Raw genomic sequence first — 26,508 nt, 5'->3', positions numbered from 1 at the left:
GGAGGGCTGAAAATGGCTGTATAGTATACTATGACATTTAGTATACACTTAGGGTCCCTTGGGTCATTGGATATTAATATCTGAGTAATACAACCATCCTAACAAAAATATTTAACATGTATTTTATTAATTTCTCAAGAAAAAGGTCCGTCTTTCTGCCTGTGCAGCATGATTAGCAGGTAATTGGTCTAACGGTTCTTTCATTGCTGGGCAGCAGGATAACATCAATCATGGCAATGTAGGAGGTAATCCATTGATAATGATTTTCAGTATTGTCATAGGTACCTTTAATGTCCTTGGGTTTAAACAATTCTTGCATCAATGTGTGTGTGTGTATTGGGACCGGAGCAGCTTCAAGGTACTCTTCACTAATCTGAAATAATTACAGATTAATTTGGTTCTACTGATTAAATTTCATGTTATTATATATGTCTTAGCATTTTAAAGCTATGTCATCTGTACACAATAACAGCACACATTTTAACAACTAGTTCACCTACAAGTATGTAAAGGCACTTTTAAATAAATAGGAAAATAATTGAGACTAAACAGGAGAACTGATGGAAATGTATAAGCAAGGATAGGAACATAAACACCTACACGGTCTTATGAGGATGAATTATAGGCAGTATACATTTATTTCACTGTGTGATGGATAATTTTCCCTGTATTACATTAAATTTAATTTATAATTGCAGGAATGTTTAATATATCAAGACACATTTTCTCATCATTCCTGGAATCTAAAGAACAAATTTCAGTAGCACATCCACCTCTTTAAAAGAACACCTGTACAAGGAGTGATGAACCAGCCTGCTTTGTTTTAAGTGGTTACAAAACTGTGTTTTTTCTATAAGTATTATAAACGTGTGGGAGTGAGGAACTACATACATAATAAATAGTAGATGTTCTGCGGTGTGTACAAAGTAAGACCAATCTCACAGCCATTTGCTTTTCTTTAATTTACTCAGTCACCCCACTGAACTCTGAGACTGAACATAAAAACCTGAATACTACTTTGTCAGGCACCAAAACATCAGAAAGTATGATTAGAAGGAACTTATTTTAACCAATATATGTCCAACAAACATGTGTAGGTCTCTGGAGTCAGGGCAAAACCACAATCTTCTTCTCCAGTTTCTGCTGAGGGAAAATAAATTTCCTCATGACATCATCAAGTTCTTCTAGGGCCAGTTGAGCATGTAGTACAGCCACCTCATCCGAGTCAGAACGCACCACCCACTTCAAAGCCCGATACAGCTCCAAAAGAACATCTCCTAGAACCTACAGAGGGAAAGAGAACACAGGTGTCAGGTGCTGAAACAGTAAAGATTTGAGAAGAAGTGGTTTCCTGCAGTACTAAGACAAAAAACAGAACAAAATCAGAGACAAGATCAGGATCTGATGAAGAGCACTCTCATTTGCTTTACAAACCTTTTCCCCATATCATTAGTGAATGCAACAGCTGCATCCATCCATCACTGTTCCGATATTGATCTGCCAAGACACCTATCTCAAATTGATCCTTAGTACTACTGAAATGCCAACATGTCAAGCTTTTCCAAATGGTCAAGTGCTCTATTTACAGAATGCTAGGTCAAGGGTCAAGGTGGTATCTAAGGTGATGGCTGGTGTTGTAAAACAGGTCAGATGGATAAAGGTTCTTTTAATGTGTAGTTTTGTTGACCATGCTACAGCCAACAGACCATCTCTGGAAAAAAAATCAAATGGGAAGCAAGTGTTTGGACAGCAAAGGCTCCATGTTTAAACCAGAGCTCCAGCTGTTCTGAACTAATCCCTGGCCATTCATAAAAAATGTACTTTTCATACTGTCTGATGGTTCTACCTTTGTATTAAATAAACAGTATTACAGTCTGGATTAAGATTTCTGTATGAGGATGCTGTGCTTAAAACCTTTTTATAATACAGTACTACTGAATTCTCTAATCCCATTGGCTAAAAGGTGTTGCTATGTAACAGCATGGTAGGGACGGGAGTACTGAGGAATGTTATTCTGTTTGTTCAAACATGTTTTCGTAATATAACAATTTGCATACCAAATGCTTTACATAATCTAATATACAGATTAAGGTGTGATTGTTGATTTAGTGACATTTTCAGTAAGAAGGTAGTTAATAAAAATTTAAAATGGCTCATGAGAGAAGCACTATTGTTGCTGTCTAACTTTATATTGAATAATAATTGGAAATCACTGGCAAATTGCTGTGGCAATAAAACACTGCACGTCAAGCTGTTACAGAAGAACAATCAAACTTTGGTTTTAAAAAAAAAACATTTTTTTTTAAATATTTAATGTTTTTAACAGCACTCTGTCATGTTTTATTCATACTTGTGGATGTGAATCATTTTACTTTATATTGTCTGTGCAATTTCTAACATCCACTTCACTGACAATCCCCTTCTCTATTGTGGAGTTCTTCTTAAAAAAAAAACAAAAAAAAAACCTTTTTTCAAACAGAGAAAGAGTCTATAATCACTGGAGTACGGGTTAATTACCATCTTCTGACTAGCTGTCAACGTGAAGCCTAGACACCAGAGACATGAAAGCTAAAACACAATACTTCCCACTGAAATTTGCTAATAGCTATGTGCCATGTTCAACAATAGCAATTGTAGCACGGCTGAAAAGCAGTAGTAAAAGTGTTGGCACAGCTGGACCTTTTGTCCTCAGAAAAAAATAAAGCTTGAATATCACTAAAAATACTAAAATAACTAAGATCACTAAAAGTACATCCTAGTTTGCTACACTGCAATCAGTTTCATTTAGTTTTTCAAAAATGTCTCACTAGAATGATACCCACATAACATTATGCTTTGATATGATTTATCATTTGAAAATGAACCACAACAATTAAACTGGAAGAGTCACAATTTCTCCTGAGACATACACAGTCACAAACTCTTCTAAAGCTGCAACTCAAGGTATCTCACCATTGCTTTATGGGGTTAAAGGTTTCACCAGTGTGCTGAATATTTAGCTGTCGCTGGGACACAGGGAGCAGTTCTACTCTGTAGCTTCTGGCGCTGCTTACACATGACACGTCTGCATTGTGCCAGTAGCCCTTTATGTCACTTCTAGTGACATTTGAGGCACAGGAAACTGACCACAGGTTTCTTTCTTTCTCTGCTTTAAGCAACCAGATTATGCACTGTTTTAAACAGACTCAACTAGTTTAAAATGCACCCACAATCCTTTTGTGGATAGATTAAAAAAATTTAACGTCTCACTGCTTCATATTTCTTACTGATTAAAATCCACCATGATTCTTCTTTTTCCAGAAAGTTTTGCATTAAAGTTTTGTATTATTTATTGTATTCATTAATTAGCCTTTCTAACATTCTTTTGGTACTGACTCTTGTATTATTCTAACTAAACTGTGCAGGACTTCTAGTCATTTGGTTATTAATGAATATATTTTATATTTATTTTTATCTATATTTTATCTGATGTTTGCACACATTTTATTTGTAGTCAGGCTAATGTAAACATCACAATGTAATAAAATTCTCAAATCTGATTGGTCAGAAGGTGTTGCTTGATTTTGATGGTGCTGGTTGAACAGTATACAGGTTGAAAGCACTCGTTCACAATGGCTTGCATGAAAGACAATCTATGTAATTAAATCTGATTGAATTAAAATGTGGGAAAACATACATGTTCTGGAACAAAATGTTTAACATGTCTAAAAGGTGTAAGCTTTTTATTATGTTTTACATGTCAAAATTAGCATTTATTTATTCTCCTGGCAGATAATTTGGCTTCTTTCTAAAAATAAATGCTAAGAAGTAAAAAAAAAAAAAAAAAAGATCTGCATAAGTACGAAGTTAAAAAAAGAACTTTGGGTTACTTAACGTAATCCCCGGTTCTTTGATAACAGAGTGAGGTGTTTCACTATGGGAATCGCTTTGGGCGTGACCAACTACGGAAGCTCTTATGACACCACGTCTGTCTTTGACAGACAGTTCGACCTGCGACCAGGCTCCGCCTTGCCTATATCAGCCAGGTCGACCCCTGTCTACGTCATTAACGAGATTTCTTCCCGTCCAAGTGCAAGGAGGGAAGTGCTGGTGAAACACCTCACTCTGTTATCAAAGAACCGGGGATTACGTTAAGTAACCCAAAGTTCTTTTTTTAACTTCGCTTGGTGTTTCACTATGGGAGATAAAGACAGCTCCCGGACTGCACCCATACTACTGTTTCCAAATGGGTACAGTAGTACCAGCTCCCAGCACTGCCCAACTCGCCCCCAAGCAAATGTCCAGAACAGAAACTCCTCTGAGTAAAGCCCATGATGTGGCCATACCCCTAGTGGAGTGGGCTCTCAAACCCTTATGGGGCTGAAGACCCCTGCAACCATAAGCCACAGATATCGCCTCCACAATCCAGTGGGATAGCTGCTGCCGAGATAATGGCTTCCCTGTGTGAGGAGTAGCCCAAGACACAAACAGCTGGTCACAAGTTCTGAAACCAGCTGTTCTGTCCACATACGCCTGAAGAGCCTGCACTATAATGTATTAAGTTTCTGCTCCTCCGGAGAAGAAAACTGAGGAGGATGAAAAGCCGCCAGTATGCGGCGTGCCCCCTTCATAAAACGACTTATTAAAGGGTGCTGGCCTGCCGACTTTTCACCAAAACCTACATGGCAGCCTGAAATAGCTGCCAGGTACACCTTAATGGTGGAGAAAGCCTTCCGTTTATCAAGCAGATCTTGGAGGAAGCATAATATATCTCTAACAGAGCCCTGAAAAGGAATAATCACTCTCCGCCCACACCATTCTTCAAGAACACGCCATTTATTGCTATAAAGAACGCGGGTAGAGGAGGCTCTCGCACTCTGTATAGTATGTATAACTGACGAGGGCAAGCCAGCCGCATTCGGATTCCACCTCTCACAGGCCAGGCCCAGAGGGCTAACATGTCCGGATGAGGATGGCCCTTTAAGGACGCGTCCGTTGTCATAGTTACTCTCGATGACACCGCCCCTAAGGGAATCCCCTACCTGAGCATCACAGGACTTTTCCAGTGACTGAGTAATTCGATGCACGCATGATTGACTCTCATGACAGTCGGCTGAGATGCTGGCGAGAACACAGATGCAAACGTGCGATCCAGCGCTGAAAATCCCTCATTTTGAGTAGCCCCAAATGCACTACTGCGATCACCGAAGCCAAAAGCCCCAGCATTCGTAAGCACAGTCTGTACTGGACCACTCTGAAAAGCTATTCTCTCTTCCGTCAATGTGACTTGATACGAAAGGGAGTCCAAGTTGAGCCCTAAATACTCTGTATGTTGAGAGGGCACCAACCGGCTCTTTATCATGTTTATCCTGAAACCCAGTTCTCTGAGGTGATTCAGGACAATCTCTGCGTCTTTTATGGCTTGCTCTCTTGACGACGAGCATATCAGACAACCGTCTATGTAAGACAATATCCTTATGCCCTTGCCCCTCAACGGGAACAGGGCTGCCTCCACACATTTGGTAAAAACCCTCGGAGCTAACGACAGCCCGAATGGTATAGTTTGAAATTGCTGTGCCCCGGTATGCAAACCTGAGGAATTTCCTGTGTGAGGGATAAATGTCTATGTGGAAGTATGCGTCCGCCAGATCTATCGTCTATGGTGGCCGAGAAGTGCAAAACACATTAACAAATCCGAAAACACATTAACAAATCCGAAAACACATTAACAAATCCGAAAACAAATGAACAAATCCGAAAACAAATTAACAAATCCGAAAACACATTAACAAATCCAAAAACAAATTAACAAATCCGAAAACAAATTAACAAACCCGAAAACACATTAACAAATCCGAATACAAATCAACAAATCTGAAAACAAATTAACAAATCCAAAAACAAATTACAAATCTGAAAACACATTAACAAATCCGAAAACACAACGACAAGTCAGACAACGGAAAAGGTAGGTATAGTTTGCGAAAGGAAACTTATCGATCATCAAACAAAGACACCTGTCATTCACCTGTACATCTTGAATGACAGGTGTCTTGTCCAATGATCGGTAAGTTTCCAATGATCGGTAAGTACCTACCTCTTCCGGGTTGTCTGAATCGGTGCACGAAACACTAACAAATCCGAAAACACATTAACAAATCCGAAAACAAAAGAACAAATCCGAAAACAAATTAACAAATCCGAAAACACATTAACAAATCCGAAAACACATTAACAAATACGAAAACACAACGACAATTCAGACAACCCGGAAGCGGTTGGTATAGTTTTTGATTGGAACATGTACCGATCATTGGACAAGACACCTGTCACTCAAGGTATACATGAAGTTCAACAGTCTGCTGCAGGGAAAAGTTGGAATGGATGGATGGAATGGATTACTGTTGATTAATTCTGTTATTTTCTTATATTTAAACTGAGAACTTTACACATTACACATAAGATTCCATACCTGTATATCTTGAGTGACAGGTGTCTTGTCCAATGATCGGTAAGTTTCCATCCAAAAACGATACCTACCGTTTCCAGATTGTCTGACTTGTCGTTGTGTTTTCGGATTTGTTAATTTGTTTTGGGATTTGTTAATGTGTTTTCGGATTTGTTAATGTGTTTTCGGATTTGTTCATTTGTTTTGGGATTTGTTAATGTGTTTTCGGATTTGTTAATTTGTTTTCGGATTTGTTAATGTGTTTTCAGATTTGTTAATCTGTTTTTGGATTTGTTAATGTGTTTTCGGATTTGTTAACGTGTTTTCAGATTTGTTAATGTGTTTTCGGATTTGTTAATGTGTTTTGCACTTCTCGGCCACCATAATCGTCACAAACCAATCGTTTGGGCGAATCAATCGACACAGCACCTTATGTGTCAGCATTTTGAATGAATACTTTCTGAGGTGCTTGTTTAATATACGCAGATCCAAAATAGGACGGAGGGCTGTGCCGCCTTTCTTCGTAACTATGAAATAACGGGAATAGAAGCCCTGACGGCTTTCCTCCCTGTGTACCACTCTGATTGCCTGCTTGTGCAGGAGGGTTTCGATTTCGGCCGTCAAAACACGAGCCGATTCTCCCTCGGCCACTGACATGATCAGCCCGTTGAAACGAGGCGGTTTCATTATAAACTGGAGTCTGTATCCCCGTGAAACTGTTGCTAAAACCCACGGATGAACCTCGCATGCACGCCAGTTGGCTATGCGGGCAGAGAAAAGGCCCCCGTATACTTCCGCCCCGCCATCGTCGCGCAGTGATGACATCATCGCATGCGCCATGCGGGCTCTGGCTGACAGGGAAGCGAGCGCTGCCCCCAGCGGTGGGACTGGGGGATGCATTTCGTGTCTTTGCATTTTTCGGGGTTTTTTAAACATATCGCCCTCGGCTGTTTACCTGGCTGCGATAGTGCAACATTTATTGATATGTTTCTCGAGCCTGGGAAGCATATCGCCCTCAGCCCGTGGCTTGGCTGCGATAATGCATGTTTTATCATCAATTCCCCTGTGTGTGTGAGTGCTTGGTGACACTGCACATGGCTCTGACCTCCCTCTTTTCTCTGAACTGGAGGAGAGCGAACATAATGAGCCCTTATCAAACTTAGAACAGAAGGGCTGAATTCCCGCCTTCTCTTCGCCAGAGGAGAGAGAAGGACCGAGGAAAACCTGTGTGTCAGGTCGCACGCTTTTTCTTCCTTTCTTCGGGGTGGGGCAGACGGTTCTTAGCCGCTGCGGCCGCAAATGAATGCTTTCCCCATGGTCCGGAGCCATCCAGACGCAGTCGCTGACCGACCTGTCCGCTGTGAGCAGGTCTCACAGCTCTCGCGGTCATCGGCCTCCCTCTCGATGCTGCGGCTGCTGCGAAGCCCTGCCGCATCGGCTGAGAGGGTGGTCGCGCCACCTGCTTGCGTGGCAAACAGAGGTGAAAAGCCTCATCCTCCTGTTTTCTGAGGGTGCTGGTTTCTCTCATTTTCTCGAGAGCGGGCCCGAATAAACCCTTAGTCAGGTCGTAAGGAGCATCCATCACCTCCGCTTTCTGAGCGTCGTCCAGGCCTGACAGGTTTAACCACAGCGCTCTCTCACCTGACACGGCCAGGCCCATTACGTGGCCGCAGCCCTGAACCTCAGGTCGTTCACGACACAGATTTTGGCCCGGAGTGCCGGGTTCGGTACACCTGAGTCCAACTGCTGCCCCATCTCCTCCAAAATCTCCGCTTGATATGCTGACAGTAAAGTCACAGCATTCAGCGAGCATACGAACTGCCCCGCATATTTGTACATCCTCTGAAAGGTCCGTCTTACAGACGGGTAAAGGTCTGAAAACGGTCCGTCTTACTCGGCAGTGAAAACTGCAATGAGGAGGAAACAGATTGTCGATTCAGATGGAGGCAATAAGCCACTGAAGGCTCCACTGCTGGGGGTCCGGCCAACCCCAGCTCCTCCATCCCTTGAATCTCCAACATTGAGTGTCCCTTGGAGGGGAGCTTGCTCTTAAAGGGGCTAGACCAATATTGAGACATCTCCTTCATGCACGCAGGCACGGCAGGCAGGAGCTGTCTCGCTGGCGAGTGGGTCGGCGGCAGCGTTTTCCCATCGTAAAGGTCTCTCACGGCTCCTTCGACAGCTTTGGCATCTGGCCAGGCTAGATCCAGCTTCGGCACGGCCCGTTTGCACACCTCGTGCAGGCTGCTGTCAGCAGGGGGGCTGAATCGTTCGTGCTAGGTGGTCTAGACTGTTGGACTGGGAAGGGGGAATTGTCTTCCTCCTCTTCGTCATCCATGCCCAGATCGAGGAGGTCAGAGTTAGCATCGCCATCTGCGTCCTTGTCCCCCAGTTCGTCATCCACCTGCATGAGCAGGCCATCGAACCGCGGAGGCATGTCCGGGGATTCGGCTTCCATAATGTCCGCCCAGCTCTTGCTAGTTCGCGGCAGATTAGCTTTCACCGGCAATGACACACAGTGAGCGCATGTCTGCGGGTCCGCTAGCGACGTCTGAGCGTGCTTTGGGCCCATACACACTATGCACATAGGATGAGGGTCCCTGCCCAAGATGGTAGCTCCACATGATGATGGAAAAGGGCGGGTTACTTAAGTCTTCGACTCATGCCCTTTGGCGGGGGTAATCACCGTCGACATAGCGCAGTCTAAAGACTCGTCACAACACGTTAGCCTGTTAGACTTTGGATTAAACATTCGGTAGGTCCGCCTTGATGCGTAAACTGAAGCAAATTAGATGTTTCCTACCGCTGTAACTAAATACGCAGCAGGAGATCAGAATAGCTCACCACGACGCGGATGCTATTCCAAATTTAGGGTTGTCACTCACCACAATCCCTCTACTGATGTCGCGTTCGGCGACGGAATCCAATGGCGGTCCGTCTATTGAACAGTTAAGCGAGATCAGCAAGTTGGGATGCGCTGAGAGAGCTTGCTGCAGTCTCCCACGAGAAGAAAGTGCGAATGACGTAGACAGGGGTTGACTTGGCTGATATAGGCAGGGCGGAGCCTGGTCGCAGGTCCACCTGTCTGTCAAAGACAGACGTGGTGTCATAAGCGCTTCCGTAGTTGGTCACGCCCAAAGTGATTCCCATAGTGAAACACCGAGCGAAGTTAGAAAAAGAACAGTAAATTGGCAATAAATAAGTCTAATAATCATATATGTTGTTTATAAGACTCTCATAATAAGAAATATTATTTTATTTATTATATTAACAAGTTTGCCTATATTAAAGATATTGCTAAAATGTAATCTTTTTTGCATCACAACAGAATACCTTAATTTAGCTAGACTAGAAAGCTGTGTGACTGGCCAAAGTAAGCCACTGTTTGATGTCAGTTTCAGTGTAAACACACCGACTGCCAGTATTAACTCCCCTAAACCATTTCTCATCGGTTAACATTTCTCTGGGTAAACTTCTGCTTTCTTTCTCTCGCATAGACTCTCCACACTCTACTTCAGTCCAAGTAAACTATATTCATCACAGTGTTAATGATATAATCGTATAAAACTTCATATAACCAGAGATGATGCATCTAATTTAGTATGTACTATTTACATGAGCATACTACATGTAATAAGAAATACAATAATGCCACCAACTGGATGCTGTAGTTTTAGTTGCTGCATAGTAGTGGCCAACAGAGTGGACTAAATAATAGGAAAAACATCTTAAAAAATACAGAAAATTAGAAAAATCTCACATTGTTTGACATAGGGGTGAGCTAAATGAGAGACTAGTGGCTTTCAAACCATCTGCCTCATCCACACTTCTAAAGCTGCATGCTGAATCATTCTCTTCAACCATGTTTTAGACACAGGTGTACCAAGACCAATTCACATCGAAAGGGTTTCATCCTGATGCTTTTCTTCTGCTTGGGGCCTCTATACTTCCTGCTGTTGTGGATGGTCTCATCACCTCCCCTTAGCAGTTTATGCCCTCATTTCACCCTTTTTCAGGGTATAATCTCACCTGGATTCTGTATCTTGATGACTACCCATGTCCAATCCAGGACTCCAATCATAATATGCTCATACTGACAATCTGTTCAATAATACAACTGTATACAATTGTTGTATAATTGTAGATAGTATTATTAATACTACTACTACTACTAATAATATATATATTTTTTTAATCAGTGTCATACAGAATAGAACAGGATCCGTTTTGTGTCCGGTTCCTTTCAAGGTTTCAAGCACACTGTTGTTTCAACTATTACCACTTTGTGAGTTAGACTGGAGGAACGATCACATACATTATGTACGTGAGTTTTAGGTAACATTTCATGTTTTATTCAACACAATATGGCATTTTATGATGATTACACTAATTCTCATATTCACCCACCTGAGTGGATTTATCACTGAGGCCTCTCAGTAATAAAGCAATGACGTGGACTGCAGCTCTCCGTACTTCTGCCTCTTTTTCTGTCTTTATCAGGGACGTGAGACACATGCTCAACTATTGAATTAAAAAAAACAAAAAAACAAAAAAAAAAAAAATGCATTTTCATGAATGCAGTACATAATGCAGTAGACTCCAGTGCTCTACTCCATGCAGACACAGTAATGAAAGTCTACTGGGTCAAAGATTACACACACTCTTACACCCATAGATGAGAGTAGCTTGTTCATGAATAAGCAACCCTGTTATTCACAGTGACAGAGCCGCTTATTCATGAAGAGCTCCGACATGCCCCACCTCTTTACTACTGAACCTCGGCCATGTCCAACCGCTTACTTAAAAATCTGATACATAGAGAGACTAAGTAAAGAAAATGTGTACAAATTCACATAAATATCTAGTCACATGATGTACTGTATTTACACAGCATAGAAATAAAAAGCATACTAAACAGACTCATGCTAGTAAGGTGGATCTCAGGTATTGCTAGCTCAGTTATCGACAGAATTAGACACATAATAGGTTCAGGTTTACCCCCCGTCTTTCTTTTTGCCCCAGCATAAAATAAAAATTAAAGCAATGGGGAAAGGTGAGGCAGTTGTTATTAAAAATGCATAGATATAATATTTACAGTCAGGTCCATAAATATTGGGACATCGACACAATTCTAATATTTTTGGCTCTATACACCACCACAATGGATTTGAAATGAAACAAACAAATTGTGCTTTATCTGCAGACTGTCAGCTTTAATTTGAGGGCATTTACATCCAAATCAGGTGAACGGTGTAGGAATTACAACAGTTTGCATATGTCCCTCCCACTTGTTAAGGGACCAAAAGTAATGGGCCAATTGGCTTCTCAGCTGTTCCATGGCCAGGTGTGTGTTATTCCCTCATTATACCAATTACAATGAGCAGATAAAAGGTCCAGAGTTCATTTCAAGTGTGCTATTTGCATTTGGAATCTGTTGCTGTCAACTCTCCAAGATGAGATCCAAAGAGCTGTCACTAACAGTGAAGCAAGCCATCATTAGGCTGAAAAAACAAAACAAACCCATCAGAGAGATAGCAAAAACATTAGGCGTGGCCAAAACAACTGTTTGGAACATTCTTAAAAAGAAGGAACACACCGGTGAGCTCAGCAACACCAAAAGACCCGGAACACCACGGAAAACAACTGTGGTGGATGACCGAAGAATTCTTTCCCTGGTGAAGAAAACACCCTTCCCAACAGTTGGCCAGATCAAGAACACTCTCCAGGAGGTAGGTGTATGTGCATCAAAGTCAACAATCAAGAGAAGACTTCACCAGCGTGAATACAGTGGTTTACCACAAGATGTAAACCATTGGTGAGCCTCAAAAACAGGAAGGCCAAATTAGAGTTTGCCAAACAACATCTAAAAAAGCCTCCACAGTTCTCCACAGTTCAACATCCTATGGACAGATGAGACCAAGATCAACTTGTACCAGATTGATGGGAAGAGAAGAGTATGGAGAAGGAAAGGAACTGCTCATGATCCTAAGCATACCACCTCATCAGTGAATCATGGTGGTGGTAGTGTCATGTCATGTATGGCTGCCAATGGAACTGGTTCTCTTGTATTTATTGATGATGTGACTGCTGACAAAAGCAGCAGAATGAATTCTGAAGTGTTTCGGGCAATATTATCTGCTCATATTCAGCCAAATGCTTCAGAACTCATTGGACGGCGCTTCACAGTGCAGATGGACAATGACCCAAAGCATACTGCAAAAGCAACCAAAGAGTTTTTTAAGGGAAAAAGTGGAATGTTATGCAATGGCCAAGTCAATCACCTGAAATGAATCCGATTGAGCATGCATTTCACTTGCTGAAGACAAAACTGAAGGGAAAATGCCCCAAGAACAAGCAGGAACTGAAGACAGTTGCAGCAGAGGCCTGGCAGAGCATCACCAGGGATGAAACCCAGCGTCTGGTGATGTCTATGCGTTCCAGACTTCAGGCTGTAATTGACTGTAAAGGATTTGCAACCAAGTATTAAAAAAGTGAAAGTTTGATTTATGATTATTATTCTGTCCCATTACTTTTGGTCCCTTAACAAGCGGGAGGCACATATGCAAACTGTTGTAGGAATTATGCATTATCCATTGTGGTGGTGTATAGAGCCAAAAATATTAGAATTGTGTCGATGTCCCAATATTTATGGACCTGACTGTCTGTATACCTCCTGTGCCAGTGGGCCGAGGGAGAAATGTAAGCGCTGACACAGCTCCCCCAGGTTGGAGAGACAGCTGGCACGAACGCTGCTGTCCTTGTCTCGTGTGCCTCTCAAAAATGCCCCAATCAGTGGGATGCCATAGTGTGGTGCAAGGTCACCTGAAATGGAAGAGTGACCCCAGAATAAAAACAAAGGTAAACAGACACTAATTTATAACAGATAAAGATGGTGGTGTTTTTATTCTGAAAACATAAAAGCACTAAACACTAAAGCTCAGTGAGTAAGTAACAGATAACAAGTAGAAATTAAAAGGTACGAACACCACAATGTGTATTGCAACGGTCTGTGGAGATGGAGATGTAAGGCTGTAATGTATTTTGACTGGTTCCACCACAACCCTGACCACATTAAAGCTGTTATGTAAGACAAATGAATTATTTTTTTTTTTTTTAAATTAACTGTTTGACTTTTATCATATCAGCTGTAGAATAAATGTAAAGATTTTGTGTCATCCAGACTGAAAATCATCTGAATTAATCAGATGAAAAATTAAAATTAAAATTAAAATTTTGTAAATATTAGTAGGTAGAAAAAAAAATTTTGTATAATGGCCATTTTTTTTATCATAATCCTGGGACTTCATGTCTCAAGGTCTCTTTCAAAATTGGAATGATGAAGTTCAACTTGTATTCATAACTTTAGCCTGTTGTTGGTGCTAGAGTGTTCAAAGAGCACAAATTAGTGAAAAGTCTTTAGACCATGCCAAATCAGAACGTCCATATATCCATCTTCTATGCAGTTTATCCTACACAGGGTCACTGGGAGCCTGGAGCCTATCCTAGGGGAGATAAGGTGTTGGACTCCATGAACTGGGGAATCAGTATATCAAATTTCATTTTAAAAATATGCCTGCAATAGACCTACTTTATTCATGTGTTGTTAGGCATGAATCAGCCTCCTCTTGTTCAACAGGAATACTATTGCTATACCACAAAGCTTTTGGACAGTGGTAGCTCAAGTGGTTAAGGCTCTGGGGAGCACCGTCACTGCCACTGTTGGGCCCTTGAGCAAGGCACTTAACCCTCCCTGCTATGCAAAGGAAGAATTTCACTGTGCTGTAATATACATGTGACAAATAAAGGCTTCTATTCTTCTTTACTAGAGGATATCAGCACTATAATACTTTTTTCTTACCATGACAGTTCTATTTCACTTGTTTATGTAGTGGAGTGGCCAAATTCTAGGTATACAGTAATCCTGAAGGGGCATTTTTACCCCTCATGGACTGCACCTCAGTCTGTTACACACTGAACACACATCAGCTAGAAATCAACACAAAATCTAAAAAGAAGTATACTTTTCCATCTCCTGATCCACCACAACCTAGCCCTACAACTTGCAGAGATTTAACCTTGTCCATCCTGTCTTCCCAAAATATTATGCTGCTTAGTTACTAATATTTCCTCATTTTAATTTGTTTGTTAATTAATTTGTTTCATATCTTAAAGCCGTTCATGGCAGTTTTATTTAGTGGTCTCGTTTTCAGTGACAGCATATTTTCTGGTTTCCTATACACAGAGCTGCTCTACTTTACCAGCTCTGCAATGGACACTTTTCTTTAGAGATCTGAGTCCCAGTCACACAACACAAGCCAAGGCGCTGAGAAAATAAACACAGCACAGAGTCCACAATTTCTCTACATCCTTGTGTGAAAATGTGAGAGTTACTTAATGACATACCTTATGCATGAGTAAATGGCTAAAATGGTATTAGGAAAATTGAAAGCAATTACTTTTTTGGAAAAATGTATTCTTTTAAGCATTGTGTTCTTCTCTTTTCTTTTCTTTTTAAGAAAAACTTGAGGGGCATTACTGCTACTTTTAAGTTAAACCTCTATTGTCCCGATTAGTATGAGTCAATTGTAATTCAGGGTTAAATGCTTGGTATGTGGGTCCAGTGAGCACGAGTCTCTACAGGGTCTCTGTTAATAATGTTTCTTTACAATATTGATAAGTTTAGAATGAGCATCTGTTTGAGCCTATTAATTAATCAAACAAATAATTTCAAGACACTAGAATGGAAACTTCTGAAGCAGCACCTTCAGGCTTTGATATTTAGCAACCATAATCTTTATGTTAATAACTACTGTAGAAATGTTTGTGTTAATAGACATAAATTATTTAGATAATTTTTACTATTTAATTGCATCATGCCAGAAGCAGCAAAGTTTAAAAGAGTGGCATAGAGACAGTGAGACAGTTTTGGGTTGCTGGTGTAGTGCAAAGGAGCTGACGGGGGCAGTCACAATGTGTGTTTTTGGAGACGGAGTGAAGCAGCTGTTGGATCTTTTGAGAGCAGGTTCTGTTAGATGTGAGGAACAGTGCCAGACCGAGACACCCAGGACCAGGCTGAATAACACAGACACAAAGAATAACCCCATGCTTCTGCCAGGAACACTGCACTACCCAAAATCTGGCACAGAACATAAGAAGGGGGGGGAGTTAAGAAAATAAGCTTCGGCTCTGAATTAAAGATTAATATTAAAAGTGTCTGCTTGAGTCTACTTTAAAAAAGAGAAAGAGATGCGAAACACTAAGATCATGCATCAGAGAGACAGGCAAACAATGGATTACAAACTGTACCCACCCATTGATCTACTAGCCCGCATCAGTGCCTCCCCCACCTTGAGGCGTGTCTCCAGACATTGCCCCCTGCTGGAGGAAGCTGCATTTGGAGTGGCCTGATATTCTACCAACAGCCGCTGCAGGATCTGCTCAGGAAATGAGTCAGCCAAGAGGACCAGGCCTACACACACACAAAAGACAAACAGACATTGAAATAGGTTTTCATTCAGCCTTTCAGATCCCCATACTGCTTTAGAAGGACAAACCATTGTTACTAAAATGAATGAATAAAATCAATAAGAAGACTATAGTCAGGAACTATAAGAATAATAAAGAAAAAAGAAAAGTTTTACCTGTGAAAAATGACCAGATTGAAATTAGCACTTTATTGCATCTGGACAAATATAGCTAATAATCTGCAGTAACTACAAAAGCTAACAAGCAGTAAATATTACCCCAGAAGTACTGCAAAAATTGTGCTGTAGTGGAATTCATTCATCTCATTTAAGGACAGAGTTCACTGAAGGATAAACTCTATAAATTCTGTTCAGGTATGGTTAAAAATACAAGCACAATGTACATTTTTACATAATTCACTGTAATTATTATGTTGACTGTTTTCTTACAGAAAAACCCAACATAAGTACTTCTGTGTGGTTATGAATTACTGATAATAATTAAAACTAATATAACAAATTCATTTAATCTGCAATATTTTATAAACAAGTGCACTATATCCATTAGGGTATTCTGCCAATTTAAGTGTAATTGTAATTCTCTTTTAGTGAATTTCACTACACCAATCTCTGGCATATTACCCAGGATAATAGCTTACAGGATAGTAATTATAATTACTATCAAACACTTTTTCACACCATGTGGGTTTAGTGTTTTCTCTTAATAACAAGAACCTTCATTTAAAACCTGCATGTTGTGTTTACTTGTGTTATCTTTGACTAATATTTAAATTTGTTTGATGATCTGAAACATTAAAGTGTGACAAACGTGCAAAAAAACCCTACTCCAACACTTTTTCCACACCACTCTCTCTTATATATAATAATTATAATAATTATAATAATATTATATATATATATATATATATATATATATATATATATATATATATATATATATATATATATATAACACTTATATATATATATATATATACACATATATATATATATATATATACACATATATATATATATACACATATATATATATATATATATATATATATATATATATATATATATATATATATATATATATATATATATATATATATATATATATGTGTGTGTGTGTATATAAAAAATCTAACATCTACCTTGACAGAAACAAAAATGGAGACTATTTCCCTGTTAGTGTACTTTAAAATTTCAAGGCAGCAGAGAACAATTTTTTTTCATCTCAAGGACCCTATATCAGAAATGCTGAAATGTGTTTAAAAAAAGAGCTCTCAGCACTGAGCAAACAAAAGCTTTTCTTCAGCTGATGTTACAAAATTTAGTCCCCAGTGTCCTCTCAAGTACATTTGAGGTTGGTATCCACATTAATAATGCAGAAAATAGCAGTGTCTGTTCAAGTTTAGCTTGGAAATGTAAAAATAAATCACCTCACCAAAGCAGAAACCTTCTACAGCTCATTAGTATGCCTGGCATAATATGGCATAGTATGTCTTCTTAAAGTAAACAGTCTTTTTTAAACTTGTTTTCTTATTGAATCAACAGGATTTAGAGGTAACAGGTAGTGTGTATAGATTAGTCATGTGGCAAAATGATAGTATTACGCATTATAAAATCCTATATACACAAACACCCCTTAATATATACTATATCTGAGGTATGACTGCTTAATTCATTGTATGAGTCTGGTAACAAAGCTACTGTTTACTGATGTTTTACACTAGTGTGGAAAACTTTACATTAAATAAACATTATTCTGCTGGGCTATAATTCACTAATAAAGTAAAACTTTAGTTTGATCACTGAGACTTTTTCACTATTGCAATGCTTTGCTCTGACACTGACAACCAAACATGGACAAGGGTTCGCTATTAAAGAGTGAACATGTGAGTATGATATGTCTTTATTTTTGACTCTCATAACTTTCCTAAATGTAGTGCATTTGGATATGGCCCAATTAATCAAAGTATGCAGATTAAATCTCTCACTCTCACATAATTGTGTATAAAAGATACTTGGGAAGCAAAAAAACATTTTTTTTACAGAATTAAATCTATTTTCATTTAACATCAATTTCACATACCTTGAATGGCAGAAAGGTACACAAATGAGTCTTCATGCTCCAGGTTCTCCAAAAATATCTGAGAAAATGCAGACACTGTGTCACTAAGTACTGTGACAAAATTAAGTGAAAGTAATTTGATTATACTTAACAGTTGAGCAAGGCATTACCATTTTTAGAACATATTTAAGATAAACACAATAATGAATACTAATTAAATTCACTGAACTGGCTATAATTGTTTTTTTACGGCTTGAGTTTACTGAACATTAGAACCCTAATGCACCAATATACTCTTTTACAAACCAGTACCGTTTCCAAGTACCAGTATCAATTATTATATTTTTTTATAAGTTTATTACTTGATCATTTTACACCAACACTGAATTTGAATGCATTGTACAGCATTCCACTCTTTACAATCTAAAATAATTATACTCATGCACCGACACACGTGTAAAGCCATGTAGAAATTTAAAAAGACTTAAAAACCTTAAAAAGACAGGATTTACACGGTAACAGTAAATCCTTCTTCTGTGGCAGAGTGTGAACTAGATGTGTGCAGGACTGTTTGTATATCCCACACCAACCTGTAAAAAAATATCTAACCAATCCCATCTGCTCCTGCAGTTATTATTTTTGTACCCACAACTGATAAATCTAATAAACTCAGCTGGTTCTGTTTCTGGAAAATATAAAGAAAACATAACCATGATGTCCCTGACTGCAAAAGGGTGTGCTGTGGATTTTTGGTAAAAATCCATTGGATTTTTATACAATGCAGTTGGCTATATACGTGTCAAATAACTTGTTTTGTCCAGTTATTGTGCTAAAATGATGTTTGATATGATATTTAACCACATCTAATCAATCTGATACACTTCTGTGTTAATGAATATGGTCTTTCTTTATCTTGTGAGATTTTTAGCTGTTTGCTTGCTCCTGCTCACATGAAAGTAAAAAAGAAAAATCCAGGGTCCTGAAGCACAACTCTACTGTAAACCCACAGCAGGGAATCGCATCATAAAGAATATTATATTAGTTACAGGATAACAAGCAATACCCAGTAGACCCTAGTGTGGCTTCAGGGAATTTCTTGCCATCATCTCCACAAACATCTGTAATGCATATTTCTTTTTATCACCAACACCAAGAGGAAGGGAGGTGTGCCCTTTCACAAGAATAGACTAGTCAACCAGTGTCGATTACACTACACAAGAAAAGAGAATTAAACCACAGAAAAAACCAAAGACAGAAAAATGTTATTAATTACAGTATTAATTACTGAATCTAAGACTTCACCTATTGCAAAAAATCCATCTATCAAGCACTTTGAAGGAATTCAGTTCTTCTTGCATTCAGTGTTTTGAGAACTAGGACTTTTACTAACCAAAGAATCCTTGAGGAACCATTTTTTGGCTAGATGCTTAGCAACAGACAGACAATCAGAAATTGAACAGCACATGCCTCACATGTGTTTTGTACAGTCACAGAAACCCTATGTGTTATATAAGCAGTAGTTGCAGAATTTAATGGTAAAACAAAAAAAAAATAAATAAAAATGTAAAAATAAATAAATGGAGATGAACAGTGGGTCAGTTGGAGCAAATGTTTGGGAATGTACAGTGTGAAATGTCTGATTACAAATACCTAGGAATTGAACACTGGGAATGAGTAGCGTGAAACATGAAACGAGATAACCAAGGTTCCATTTACTAATTCTTTCAAGTGTGAAAAACCATAAATAATATATGTGATTCACTATTGTCCATTTATCTCAGGTATTCGTGGAGTCTCATGTTGGTACTACTACTTTTTTACTCACCATTAGAAGCTTGTCTCGGGCTAGTAATGCCTCCTTGGTTCCCTCTTTTACACACTGTGTGAGTGCCCGCAGAGCCATGGCCCGTGTTGGTACATCAGGGTCACAGGCCTCCATCAGCCACTCAGAAAAGACCTTTTCTGGATTGCTGGCAGCAGACTTCGGTCTAAATGATTTACATTTTTTTTCATCTATATGCTGAAAACTCTTGACTTGCTCCCTCACTATTGCAGATGTGCTAACTGTGCCAAGACAAGCTGTATTTTGAGAATGTGATGGCATTGAAGCAGTGGATTGTGCACTGACTGAACAGCAGGTAGGTGGAATTGTAGGTGACTGTTGACCGACATGCTGCAGCATCTCAATGTTCTGACTAACATGAGCTTTTGGGCTGTCTGAGGCGCCACTAGGTTTGACAGGATTTCCTTTGGTCTGGCTTGTCCCTTGATTTTTTGTTTGAGCATAACCACTATGGCTGTAGCATTGTGCAGCATTAGTCACAGAGTCTGAATGATAAGCTCCTCGTGTAGCTATTGTAGCCCGCAGATCTGATGCCAGCTCCTGGATCACCGGCTCTGGATGTTGCTGTGAAATCTGCTTCAGAGGTGACAGCAGCCTGGCCATAGAGGAGTAGTCCTCTGGAGATAGCTGAAAACAAACACAACCTTTTACCTAGGAAACAATTTTATACATAAATAAATGTTAACTTGACCCCACATTGGCTTACTTTAACAGTGCCCTACTCTAACGTGCTCTTACTGTACATTTAAGGAAAATTCTGTTAGTATTCTGGAACAGAGTAAAATTGCATTTTTTGACTGATTTGTTATCATACTACACACATTTAAATATACCATAAATTAATGTTTAAGTTTTTAATTCATTCATTCATTGATTCATCTTCTACCGCTTATCCGAACTACCTCGGGTCACGGGGAGCCTGTGCCTATCTCAGGCGTCATCGGGCATCAAGGCAGGATAAACCCTGGACGCAGTGCCAACCCATCGCAGGGCACACACACTCCCATTCACTCACGCAATCACACACTACGGACAATTTTCCAGAGATGCCAATCAACCTACCATGCATGTCTTTGGACCGGGGGAGGAAACCGGAGTACCCGGAGGAAACCCCCGAGGCACGGGGAGAACATGCAAACTCCACACACACAAGGCGGAGGCGGGAATCGAACCCCGACCCTGGAAGTGTGAGGCGAACGTGCTAACCACTAAGCCACCGTGCCCCCTAAGTTTTTTATTTAAGTTTTTAATTCACAGATGGCAAATATGACAAAAATATAGTTGTACCTAGTTCCCTCTTTCTAACTCTGTCCACTGTTGGCGATAGGCATGAAACCACACTGTAAAACTGAACAATTACAGCTATAAGATATTTGACCTGCACTTCTGCTTTATTCTAAACTCTTTATAAAAACCAACCAAATGGTGAAGCTGTTGGTGAACCAAATGGTGATTTGACTAAGTCAGTGAAGCGTATTCTGGCAAATTAATTTTAAGTCTTAACCAGTTTTTACTTGTAGGTCAGTTTTTCTCTACTCTCAACTGTGTGTAGTGTATGAACGCAAGTAGGAAGGAATGTGAAATTGTTATGATTGTGGGCTCCAGCTTATCTGCCTTAGCAGAGTGAAGAAAACAAGTGATGCAAAGGCAAGAAATAAAATTGAGGTGAATAGGACTTTAAAGGTCAGCAACAGAAGGAAGGAGTGAAGTAAAATAAGGTTTAAATATGACCAGAGAAGCATCTTTATTTATTTTCTGTGACACTTTCCCTAGTTATGTGCCAGTTCATCTCAATCCTGGATAAAAACAAAAACAATAGCCAAAAATGTGTTGCCTGCAAGTACACTGTATGGCTAAAATATGTGGACGTTTCACCATTACACCCATATGTGGTTCTTCTCCAACTGTTTCCACAAAGTTGGAAGCACACAATTGTCCAGAATTTCTCTATATGCTATAGCATTATGATTTAGCTTCCCTGGAATTAAGATGCCAAAACCTCTTGCAGCATTGCAATGCCCCTGTGCACAAAATGAGCTGCATAGTTTGTCAAGGCTGGAGTGTCCAACCTCATTAATGCTGAATGAGCAGACCAAGATGGCGCCAGTGTACAGTGATGCCTTGAGATATGAGTTCTCTGACATACAAATTTTTTGAGATAAAAAAAAATTATTGGCAGTATGGTTCTGTTCTGGACAAGAATCCACGCGCCCGTCCGTGCGCATGCATGGACAGAGCGGAGAAAGCAGCGAAAATAGAATAGACTCCCGTATAACAGAACCACTAATCAAGCATAGTATTAGATATGCTCGCTTACGCGTTTTTGGAAAGTAATAAATGAATGAATTAATAAATAAATAAATAAATAAATAATTGGAGAGAGAGGGAGAGAGAGAAAAATATGTGATTTATGACGTAAACTGGTACAAAGAACACAGGTTCCGGCATGGTGGAGTCGGGGTTGGAGGAGGGAGTTTAGATCGCGGCAGCTATCTGGGAATTTAGATGGTCGGGTAATATGGATGTCGTGACCGGATTGGTGCGCGTTGTGGACAGCTGATTAACAGCTGATGCACACTTGACGACGTGGCCTGCCAGAACTAACGCGATGCTTGATTTAAGTTCGTTAATTTTAGTGAAGTTTAGTTAAGTTCCATTTAAGTATAAAGCAGCATTAAGAGTGTACAGTACCGAGTAAGTGAACGAAAGCGAAAGTGTACGTACAAGACAAAATTCCTCCTGTTTACTCCTCCCTCAACCTCTGTGCGCATCTTCCGTAAAGTAAAACCAGTTTATTTATTTTTTAACATTCTCTTTTATTACTGTATGTTTTTATACAATATTTGTCATTTATAAATACAGGTACTATTCATATTCAAAACACAAACAAAACAACTGGAGTGGAATTTTGCGAGCTGGAACGGATTAATGGGATTTCAATTCATTTAAACGGGGAAAATTGTTTTGAGACACGAGCAATTTGAGATACGAGCAAAGTCACGGAACGAATTAAACTCGTATCTCGAGGCATCACTGTATATGGCCGGCCGTCTACTGCTCCTGGTTGTATGGATGTGCATCGTGTTTTTATTGACTGTTTTAAATACTGCAGACTCTCTATTGGTGTATGATCGCCAAAAACTTCTTAACATTAGATCGGCTGTTGAAAATTCAGCGATCTATAACGTTAATCAGGGTGGAAAAAACTACTCGCCCCCTCCTCCGCTCCTGTACGGATTACCTATCTTTGTCGGACCCTATGCTCTCCCAGGAGGAAGAAGGGACCTAGACGCCACGGTAAACGCGGTGGTCTACTGGTGAGAGCTAGGACCTTGATGGCCTTGTTTCCAGGGGCTGATCCCCGCTGGATTTTGTCAGAGCTTGGCGTGGATTGTTGCCGGTGTGTGCTCCGACGCTCCTGGAGACCCGCGTGTGGGTGGCTGGTGCCAGTAACAGTTTCCGGCATGGATGGGAAGCCGTCGGCAAACATTTATCGGCCTCCTCATTTTAGAAGAGGTGGTGTGGACGTCTCTCTCCTCCGATCCTTTGAGCGCGCACCTCCGTTGCTGAAAGACCCAACCCCATTGAGGTTTTCCTTGGTGAATGCTAGATCACTAGCCAACAAGTCTTTGATTTTGAATGACTTTTTCACTTCCAAGGACCTGGACATGTTGTGTGTGACGGAGACGTGGATTGGTGTTGGTGAGTCAAGTGTATTTTCAGAAGTCGTACCTACGAATTGTACTTATTTTAATTCTCCACGGCTTACGGGTCGAGGAGGTGGAGTAGCGGCTATTTTTAAAGATCACTTAAACTGTCGTCATCTGTCTGCTTACTCCTTTTCCAGCTTCGAACTCAGTATTTTTGAACTAAGCTTGAGTTATCCGGTGTTGTGCACTGTTGTCTATCACCCACCCAAATATAACAAAGACTTTATTGAGGAGTTTTCAGATTTGTTTGGCTGAAATTATGCCAAAATATGATTGGGTCTTAATTGTTGGGGATTTCAACATCCATGTGTGTTGTCCTGTCAAACTCTTGGCTAAAGCCTTTCTTAATCTGGTGGAGTCTTTTAACTTAACTCAGCTTGTGGCTAGTTCCACACATGTTTGTGGTCATATCTTAGACTTGGTTTTATCATATGGCTTGCCAATTGGTAATGTTGAAGTCAGTGATGATGTTTTCTCTGATCATTTACCTGTTTTCTTTGAGATATGTATTACCTGTGATCCTAAAGTGACTGCTCCAACCCGTCACCATAGAACAATTAATTCTTCTACCATTCAATCATTCTCAGAGGCTTTTAATGCTATTGACGATGACTATTCAAGGTCTTCATACGACCTTAACACTGATGATCCGACTTCATTGTTCTCTTCAACTTGTCTTAATATCTTGGATACTGTGGCTCCTTTTAAGATGGTTTGAGTAAAACCTAGAACCCAACGATGGCTGAACGCTACTACTCAAACTGTAAGGCTCAAGTGTAGAAGGGCGGAACGCCGCTGGAAGAAGGATAAATTGCAGATTTCCTTTGATATTTTGAAGGAGAATCTGCTTAAATATCAAAAAACTTAAATCTGAGAAAAGTATCTTTCTAGAGTCGTCTGTAATAACTCCAACAAGCCAGCTATGCTATTTAGCACTATTAACTCGGTTTTTAACTCGGTATTAACTCTAGAGCCTTCAGCCGAAAAGTGTGAGAAATTTTTAGACTTTTTCATTGACAAGATTGAGGCTGTTAGAGCTAATATTTTGCTCCCTTCAACTTTGCTCTCCTGTTTTTGATCAGTTTGAGTCGTTGTCTCTTGATTCACTGAAAGAGACCTTTGTTAAAATGAAACCATCCTCATGTGGTATGGATGTTGTTCCTCTCCGTCTTTTTAACGATTCTTTTGAAACCATTGGTCCTAAAATTCTTGCAATTGTCAATAGCAGCCTGGCTTTTGTAACCAATAATCAAGAAATCTCATTTGGATCCATCAGTTTTTGCTCATTATAGACCTCTCAAAACTCCCATTTCTATCCAAACTATTGGAGAGGAGAAGTTGGTATATGGACAATTAAATTAATTTTTAGATTTACATGGTACTCATGAAGTGAGCAAATTTATCTGCCCTTGAAGTCGCCTTGATTGTTGTAACAGCCTTTATTTAAGTATTAGTCAGGCCTCTCTCTCCAGACAGCAAATGGTCCAGAATGCGGCAGCTCGCCTATTGACGGGCACACAAAATCAGGAACATATCACTCCCATTCTCGCGTCTCTTCACTGGCTACCTGTCCATTATAGGATTCATTTTAAAATTTTGGTGCTCTGTCAAGAGCACTAAGGTCTGCTGACCATTTTCCTTTAGCTATTCCAAGAGTAAAACTGAAGAGCGGGGGGCCCAAGCCTTTGCAGGACCGGCCCCGAAGCTCTGGAACAGTTTGCCTCTCTACATTAGACAAGCTCAAACACTTGAGGTCTTAAAATCTGGCCTAAAAACTTATTTTTACAGTCTGGCGTTCGATGCCATGTGAGAGCTGCTTTCTTTTATTGTTTTATTGCATTTTAAGTGTTTTTCTTTTATGGCACTGACTGTTTGTATTAATGAACATTAATGAACAATATTAATGATGTTGTATTTACAGCACTTTGACAAACACTTGTTTTTTTTTTTTTAAAAAGGTGCTTTATAAATAAACTTTGACTTTTGACTTTCAACAAAATCTAGAAAAAAGACATGCTCCTTTTGTGACACACAAATGCTCATCCTGCATCACAATGCAAAGTAACACACTTGGATGAAACTACCCTCATTAACATACACAAGCTGACAGATTTCCAATGCTGCTGTGAATGACAAAGGAGAGTATGGACAAATTTGTTCCCTGAACTCTGGCATGGGTGTGGCATGGGTGGGATCCAAACTTCTGATCTTCTGTGGAATGAGGAACACTTTTTCTGGTGCACCACACAGGAGCCCATACTCAACTTAACAGTGTCCAAAACAAAGAGACTTTGACTGTGGAGAAACCCAAAGGAACTGGTGGACCCCATGTAAAAGGATGGAAAATATGGAACCAATCAATCATATAATAATATAGTACTATGAACTGCTTAAATGGAAAACTAGAAAAATAAAGCTGAATTACAATATGAAGTAAAGCAACTTCAGCTCTGGCCTGATCCCTCTCTAAACTCCACCTATGAACAATAGGAAATGTATTTCATGTATTCTAATAAAATTCCTATTCTATCTGTGTTCACTTTTTTACAGCTCTGCCTGCAAATTATAGCAACATAGATTCATTTGCTGTAGCTGAAACTAATTAGTATTACATTTTGTTCTCTCTGAAATCAAACTGCACTGAGGACACCATCTCTCTCGCTCATCAACTGAGGTTATTGGCTTTTTTGATCAAATCATGAAACTGGCCTAAGTACATAGCACTGATTAGGGAACAACTCCAGGGTTTGAAATTGAAGGTACTATACCTGTGCAGCTCCAGACAGCAGCGTGGCCACCAGCCCCATTCCCATACTTAGAGTCTGACTCTCGACTGAGCTCTCTGAGCCATGTTCCAGACTCAGACATGCCCTCTGTAGCATGGCCTCTATGAAGCTCACCACCTATATGAAATGAGAAAGTATTTTTTTTTTCACACATACTCATATTATGGGCTGAAATTGGCTGAGTCCCTGTATGACTCT

At 39.9% G+C, this 26,508-nt stretch overlaps 1 protein-coding gene across 2 annotated transcripts in view; it reads right to left on the bottom strand.

The window, feature by feature from the left end:
- Nucleotides 1-943: 943 nt before the first annotated feature.
- The window catches only part of tango6 (transport and golgi organization 6 homolog (Drosophila)), a 34,757-nt gene continuing 9,192 nt past the window's right edge, over nt 944-26,508 (bottom strand). The window contains exons 12-18 of one of the 2 annotated variants that reach the window (XM_060878018.1): nt 26,293-26,427; nt 19,797-20,441; nt 17,993-18,050; nt 15,738-15,896; nt 13,098-13,249; nt 10,835-10,948; nt 944-1,284 (exon numbers count right to left, since the gene is read on the bottom strand). In XM_060878018.1, the coding sequence (XP_060734001.1) occupies nt 1,108-1,284; nt 10,835-10,948; nt 13,098-13,249; nt 15,738-15,896; nt 17,993-18,050; nt 19,797-20,441; nt 26,293-26,427 (1,440 nt within the window). In that variant the 3' untranslated portion in view covers nt 944-1,107. Of the gene's footprint in view, nt 1,285-10,834; nt 10,949-13,097; nt 13,250-13,443; nt 15,500-15,737; nt 15,897-17,992; nt 18,051-19,796; nt 20,442-26,292; nt 26,428-26,508 lie in introns of those variants that run through there. The other variant, XM_060878019.1, reaches the window with a different exon arrangement.

This window comes from Tachysurus vachellii, chromosome 9 (assembly GCF_030014155.1).
Source record: "Tachysurus vachellii isolate PV-2020 chromosome 9, HZAU_Pvac_v1, whole genome shotgun sequence".
Taxonomy (NCBI): Eukaryota; Metazoa; Chordata; class Actinopteri; order Siluriformes; family Bagridae; genus Tachysurus; species Tachysurus vachellii.
Note: the sequence above shows the minus strand (reverse complement) of the source record. Positions and strands in the feature narration are given on the sequence as shown.